The following is a 7,500-nucleotide window of genomic DNA, read 5'->3' on the forward strand; positions in this document are numbered from 1 at the left end:
GGAGAACGTCCTGGAGGACTGTAGAGGTGACCTTCTAGGAAGCAGGAGTCGTTGGGAGAAGATGGTGGAGGACCTTCTAGGAAAGCAGGAAGAGCATGGAGAGGTGACCTTCTAGGACGCCCTGGAGGACCAAGGGGAGAGGTGACCTTCTAGGAAACCAGGAAGAGCGTGGAGAGGTTCCTTCCAGGGGAGAGGTGACCTTCTTGGAAACCAACCGGAGGAGGAGAACGTCCTGGAGGACTGTAGAGGTGACCTTCTAGGAAGCAGGAGTCGTTGGGAGAAGAACATGGTGGAGGACCTTCTAGGAAGTTGAACACGGTGGAGGATCTTCTTGGAGAGTTGACCTTCTAGGAAACCAACCGGAGGAGAAGAACGTCCTGGAGGACTGTAGAGGTGACCTTCTAGGAAGCAGGAGTCGTTGAGAGAAGATGTGGAGGACCTTCTAGGAAACCAGCATGAGCGTGGAGAGGTGACCTTCTAGGACGCCCTGGAGGACCAAGGGGAGAGGTGACCTTCTAGGAAACAGATGTTGTGGAGGACCTTCTAGGAAACCAGGAAGAGCGTGGAGAGGTGACCTTCTAGGAAACATGTTGTGGAGGTTGGGAGAAGACGATGGTGGAGGACCTTCGAGGAGAGGTGACCTTCTAGGAAACCAACGGGAGGGGGAGATCGTGGAGGACCTGCTAGGAAAGCAGGAAGAGCGTAGAGAGGTGTCCTTCTAGGAAACAGGAGAGCATCGTGGAGGACCTTCTAGGGAACCAGGAAGAGCGTAGAGAGGTGACCTTCTAGGAAACAGGAGAACATCGTGGAGGTCCTTCTAGGAAACCGGGAAGAGCGTAGAGAGGTGACCTTCTAGGAAACAGATGTTGTGGAGGACCTTCTAGGGAACCAGGAAGGACGTAGAGAGGTGACCTTCTAGGAAACAGGTGAACTTCGTGGAGGTCCTTCTGGGGAACCAGGAAGAGCGTAGAGAGGTGACCTTCTAGGAAGTCGGGAAAAGAACGCCATGACCTTCTCTGGAGAACATCTGAAGGAGAAGATGGATGGGTGTGGTTGTGGAAAGAGCAGAAGAACATCTGAGGAACATCTGAAGGAGAGTCTGGTGAGAACATGGAAGGTCAGGATGGAGAACCACCATGGAAGGAAACATCTGAAGGACATGGAAGGTCACCATGGGAGGAAGCATCTGAAGGAGAACATGGAGAAGCAAGATGGAAGGAAACATCTGAAGAACATCTGAAGGAGAAGATGGAAGGAACCATCTGAGGAACATCTGAAGGAGAACATGGAAGGAAACATCTGGAGAACATCTGAGGAACATCTGAAGGAGAGCCTGGGGAGAACTTGGAAGGTCAGGATGGAGAGCCACCATGGAAAAAAACAGCTGAAGAACATCGGAAGAACATGGAAGCTCACCATGGAAGGAAACATCTGAAGAACATCTGAGGAACATCTGAAGGAGAGCCTGGTGAGAACATGGAAGGTCAGGATGGAGAGCCACCATGGAAAGATACATCTGAGAAACCTCAAGAACATGGAAGGTCACCATGGGAGGAACATCTGAAGAAGAACATGCAAGGAAACATCTGAAGGAGAACATGGAAGGAAACATCTGAAGAACTTCTGAGGAACATCTGAAGGAGAACATGGAGGGTCAACGGAGGGGCTGGGTGGTTGTGCTTCTTCTGGGTGGTAGTTATGGGTCCTCCTAGGCGGCCTCCTCCTCGGCCTCCTCCTCAAACTCCCCCTCCTCCTCGGCGGTGGCGTCCTGGTACTGCTGGTACTCCGAGACCAGGTCATTCATGTTGCTCTCGGCCTCGGTGAACTCCATCTCGTCCATGCCTTCTCCTGTGTACCAGTGGAGGAAGGCCTTCCGGCGGAACATGGCGGTGAACTGCTCCGAGATCCTCTTGAAGAGCTCCTGGATGGCGGTGGAGTTGCCGATGAAGGTGGCGGACATCTTGAGCCCCCGGGGCGGGATGTCGCAGACGGCGGTCTTGACGTTGTTGGGGATCCATGAAAGGAGGACCTGGGTTCAAGGGGGAGCTGAATCCAAGATGGAAGGCAGTGAGAAGATGGAAGCAAGGTGGAAGGTCGGGATGGAGAGCCACCATGGAAGGAACCATCTGAGGAACATCTGGAGAAGATGGAAGGGTCAGCATGGAAGGAGACCTCTGAAGGACATCTTGGTGAGAAGATGGATCCAAGATGGAAGGTCAGGATGGAGAAGCACCATGGAAAGAAACATCTGGAGAACATTTGAAGAACATGGAAGGTCACCATTTGAGGAACATCTGAAGGAGAAGATGGAAGGAACCATCTAAGGAACATCTGAAGAACATCTGAAGGAGAACATGGGAGGAAACATCTGAAGGACATCTGAAGGAGAACCATCTGAAGGAGAACATGGAAGGGTCACCATGGGAGGAAAGATCTGAAGAACATCTGAAGAACATCTGAGGAACATCTGAAGGAGAGCCTGGGGAGAAGATGGAAGGTCAGGATGGAGAGCCACCATGGAAGGAAACATCTGAAGAACATCTGAAGAACATGGAAGGTCACCATGGGAGGAAGCATCTGAAGGAGAACATGGAGAAGCAAGATGGAAGGAAACATCTGAAGAACATCTGAGGAACATCTGAAGAACATCTGAAGGAGAACATGGAAGGAAAAATCTGAAGAACATCTGAAAGAGAACATGGAAGGAAACATCTGGAGAACATCTGAAGAACATCGGAAGGAGAACATGGAGGGTCAACGGAAGGGTGGGGCTTCTCGAAAACTGGCGGTTGTGGTAGTTCTGGGTCCTCCTAGGCGGCCTCCTCCTCGGCCTCCTCCTCAAACTCCCCCTCCTCCTCGGCGGTGGCGTCCTGGTACTGCTGGTACTCCGAGACCAGGTCGTTCATGTTGCTCTCGGCCTCGGTGAACTCCATCTCGTCCATGCCTTCTCCTGTGTACCAGTGGAGGAAGGCCTTCCTCCTGAACATGGCGGTGAACTGCTCCGAGATCCTCTTGAAGAGCTCCTGGATGGCGGTGGAGTTGCCGATGAAGGTGGCGGACATCTTGAGCCCCCTCGGTGGGATGTCACACACGGCGGTCTTCACGTTGTTGGGGATCCACTCCACGAAGTAGGAGGAGTTCTTGTTCTGGACGTTGAGCATCTGCTCGTCCACCTCCTTCATGGACATCCTTCCTCTGAAGACCGCGGCCACCGTGAGGTAGCGTCCATGACGCGGGTCGCAGGCGGCCATCATGTTCTTGGCGTCAAACATCTGCTGGGTCAACTCGGGGACGGTCAAGGCCCTATATTGTTGACTACCTCTACTGGTCAAGGGGGCGAAGCCCGGCATGAAGAAGTGGAGGCGAGGGAAGGGGACCATGTTGACCGCCAGCTTGCGGAGGTCGGCGTTGAGTTGACCCGGGAAACGTAGACATGTGGTGACTCCACTCATGGTGGCGGACACCAGGTGGTTGAGGTCTCCATAGGTTGGGGTGGTCAACTTGAGGGTCCTGAAGCAGATATCATAGAGGGCTTCGTTGTCTATGCAGTAGGTCTCGTCGGTGTTCTCCACCAGCTGGTGGACCGACAAGGTGGCGTTGTAGGGCTCCACCACCGTGTCGGAGACCTTGGGCGAGGGGACCACCGAGAAGGTGTTCATGATGCGGTCGGGGTACTCTTCTCGGATCTTGGAGATCAGGAGGGTCCCCATGCCCGACCCGGTGCCGCCGCCCAAAGAGTGGGTGAGCTGGAAGCCCTGGAGGCAGTCGCAGGACTCGGCCTCCTTGCGGACCACGTCCAAGACGGAGTCCACCAGCTCGGCGCCCTCCGTGTAGTGGCCCTTGGCCCAGTTGTTGCCGGCGCCGCTCTGGCCTACAGGGGGAGAGGGGACAATGGTGTCGTCATCATCATGGCCATCATCATCATCAAGAACATGGTCATCATCATCATCACATCAACTTGAGGACCATCATGAGGATCATGACCATCATCATGACCATGGCCTTCATCATCATCATGGCCATCATCATCATGACCATGGCCTTCATCATCATCATGACCATGTCCATCATCATCATCATCATGGTCTTAATCATCATGTCCATCATCATCATCATGTCCATCATCATGACCATGGCCTTCATCATCATCATGTCCATCATCATCATCATGTCCCTCATCATCATGATGACCATGTCCCTCATCATCATCATGACCATGTCCATCATCATCATCATGTCCATCATCATGTCCATCATCATCATGACCATGTCCCTCATCATCATCATGACCATGTCCATCATCATCATCATGTCCATCATCATGTCCATCATCATCATGACCATGTCCCTCATCATCATCATGACCATGTCCTTCATCATCATCATCATCATGTCCCTCATCATCATGTCCCTCATCATCATCATGACCATGTCCTTCATCATCATCATCATCATGTCCATCATCATCATGATGACCATGGCCTTCATCATCATCATCTCCATCATCATCATCATCATCACCACATAAACTTGAGGACCATCATCAAGACCATCATCATCAGGATCATGCCCATCATCATCAAGACCACCATCATCATCAAAACCATCATCATCAAGACCATGGCCTTCATCATCATCATCAACATCATCCTCATGACCATCATCATCACCACCATCCCATCATCCTCGGTCTCCTCCCCCAACTGGTGTCCCCACTATGCAGTAGGTCTTGTTGGTGTTCTCCACCAGCTGGTGGACCGACAAGGTGGCGTTGTAGGGCTCCACCACCGTGTCGGAGACCTTGGGCATGGAGGGGACCACTGAGAAGTCCATGACCCGGTCAGGGTCTTCTTCCTGGGTCTTGGAGATCAGGAGGGTCCCCATGCCGGAGCCCGTGCCGCCGCCCAAGGAGTGGGTGAGCTGGAAGCCCTGGAGGCAGTCGCAGGACTCGGCCTCCTTGCGGACCACGTCCAAGACGGAGTCCACCAGCTCGGCGCCCTCCGTGTAGTGGCCCTTGGCCCAGTTGTTGCCGGCGCCGCTCTGGCCTAGGGGAGGAGAGAAGGTATCATCATGATGGTGATCATCAACATCATCATCATCATGGTTGTCATCAAGAACATGAGCATCATCATCACCACATCAACCTGAGGACCATCATCATCATCAGGATCATGCCCATCATCAACTTGAGGACCATCATCATCATCAGGATCATGCCCATCATCATCAAGACCACCATCATCATCAGGCCCATCATCAGGAACATGACCAACACCACCATCATCAGAATCATGCCCAACACCATCAGGATCATGCCCATCATCATCATCATCCCATCAACTTGAGGACCATCATCATCATCAGGATCCTGACCATCATCATGACCAACATCATCATCATCATCACCATCACATCAACTTGAGGACCATCATCATCATGACCATCATCATCATCCCATCAACTTGAGGACCATCATCATCAGGATCAAGACCAACATCATCATCAGGATCATGACCAACATCATCATCATCAAGATCATGACCATCATCATCATCACATCAACTTGAGGACCATCATCATCATATCAACTTGAGGACCATCATCATCATGACCATCATCATCATCATCATGGCCATCATCATCATATCAACTTGAGGACCACCATCATCATGACCACCACCATCATCAGGATCATGACCATCATCATCATCACATCAACTTGAGGACCATCATCATCATCATTATCATCATGCCCAACATCATCATCATATCAACTTGAGGACCATCATCAGGATCATGCCCATCATCACATCAACTTGAGGACCATCATCATCATCAGGATCATGCCCAACATCATCATCATCAGGATCAAGACCAATGGCCTATGGGGGGAGAGAAGGTATCATAATGACCATCATGATGGTGATCATCGACATCATCATCATGGCCATCATCACCATCATGGCCGTCGTCATGGTCAACATCCATCATCATCATCACCATCATGGTCATCATCGCCATGGTCATCATCATGGCCATCATGGTCAACATCATCATTAGGATCATGGTCATCATGGTCAACATCACCACCATGGTCATCATCATGGCCATCATGGCCGTCATCATGGTCAACATCATCATCATCATCATGGTCATCATCATGGCCATCATGGTCATCATGATCATGGCCATCATCATCATCATCATGGTCACCATCACCATCATCAAAGACCATCATCGACCATCAAGATGGTGGCTTTCATCCTCACCATAGCATCATGGTCATCATCATCAGACCATCATCATCATGACCATGGCCTTCATCATCATCATCATCATCAAGACCATCATCATCATCATCATCACATAAGCAGGATCATCAGGATCATGCCCATCATCATCATCATCCCATCAACTGGAGGACCATCATCATCATCTCCATCATCAGGACCATCACCATCATGACCACCATCCTCAAGACCATCTTCATCATCAGGACCATCATCCTCACATCATCAAGAGCAGAGGAGACAATAGAGTCGTCATCTTCATCATCGTGGCCTCCATCATCATCATCAAGACCACCATGATCATGACCATGGTCATCATCATCAAGACCACCACCATCATCATGACCATCATCATCATCATGGCCTTCATCATCAAGAACATCATCCCATCACCATCCGTCTCCTCCACCCATTGGTGGACGCTGAAGGTCCCTTCCCTCTCTATGGTCTCTTGCAAGGCGGTGAGGCTGGACGACCTCGGGAGGAACCTTCCCTCTCTATGGTCCCCTCAGAACCGCCTGGAGAGGCCCCTTCCCTCTCTATGGTCTCTTGCAAGGGGGTGAGGCTGGAGGACCTCGGGAGGTGCCTTCCCTCTCTATGATCCCCTGGGAACCGCCTGGAGGACCTGGAGAGGCCCCTTCCCTCTCTATGGTCTCTTGCAAGGGGGTGAGGCTGGAGGACCTCGGGAGGCCCCTTCCCTCTCTATGATCCCCTGGGAACCGCCTGGAAGACCTGGAGGAGTCCCTTCCCTCTCTATAGTCTCTTGCAAGGGGGCAGTCCCTTCCCTCTCTATGATCCCCTCAGAACCACCTGGAGAGGCCCCTTCCCTCTCTATGGTCTCTTGCAAGGGAGTGAGGCTGGAGGACCCGGAGGGTTCCCTTCTGGGCTTGACCCTTCTAGGATGCAGTCTCTTTCCTCTCTATGATCCCTGGAGGACCTAGAGGTCCCGTCCCTCTCTATGGTCCCCTCAGAACCACCTGGAGGTCCCTTCCCTCTCTAGGAGGGAAAAGGAAGGAAAGAAGGAAGGAAGGAAGGAAGGAAGGAAGGAAGGAAGGAAGGAGGGAAGGAGGGAAGGAGGGAGGGAGGGAGGGAAAAGGAAGGAAAGAGGGAAGGAAGGAGGGAGGGAGGATAAAGGAAGGAAAGAAGGAAGGAGGGAGGGAGGGAAAAGGAAGGAAAGAAGGAAGGAGGGAAGGAAGGAAGGAAGGAAGGA

The 7,500-nt window shown here is 51.9% G+C and overlaps 1 protein-coding gene and 1 long non-coding RNA gene across 3 annotated transcripts in view; one reads left to right on the plus strand and one right to left on the minus strand.

The window, feature by feature from the left end:
- LOC144326118 (uncharacterized) overlaps window positions 1–72 on the plus strand; it is a 786-nt gene extending 714 nt beyond the window's left edge. The window contains exon 4 of the long non-coding RNA XR_013391274.1: window positions 1–72. This exon is cut by the window's left edge and continues 28 nt beyond it. This is a non-coding gene — a long non-coding RNA (uncharacterized LOC144326118).
- A 2,442-nt stretch (window positions 73–2,514) lies between these two features.
- The window catches only part of LOC144326117 (tubulin beta-4B chain), a 16,072-nt gene continuing 11,086 nt past the window's right edge, over window positions 2,515–7,500 (minus strand). The window contains exons 1-2 of one of the 2 annotated variants that reach the window (XM_077922208.1): window positions 2,950–3,858; window positions 2,515–2,818 (exon numbers count right to left, since the gene is read on the minus strand). In XM_077922208.1, coding sequence (XP_077778334.1) covers window positions 2,755–2,818; window positions 2,950–3,710 — 825 coding nt within the window. In that variant the 5' untranslated portion in view covers window positions 3,711–3,858 and the 3' untranslated portion in view covers window positions 2,515–2,754. Of the gene's footprint in view, window positions 3,872–7,500 lie in introns of those variants that run through there. The other variant, XM_077922209.1, reaches the window with a different exon arrangement.

Source organism: Podarcis muralis, chromosome Z (genome assembly GCF_964188315.1).
Source record: "Podarcis muralis chromosome Z, rPodMur119.hap1.1, whole genome shotgun sequence".
In the NCBI taxonomy this organism is placed as follows: Eukaryota; Metazoa; Chordata; class Lepidosauria; order Squamata; family Lacertidae; genus Podarcis; species Podarcis muralis.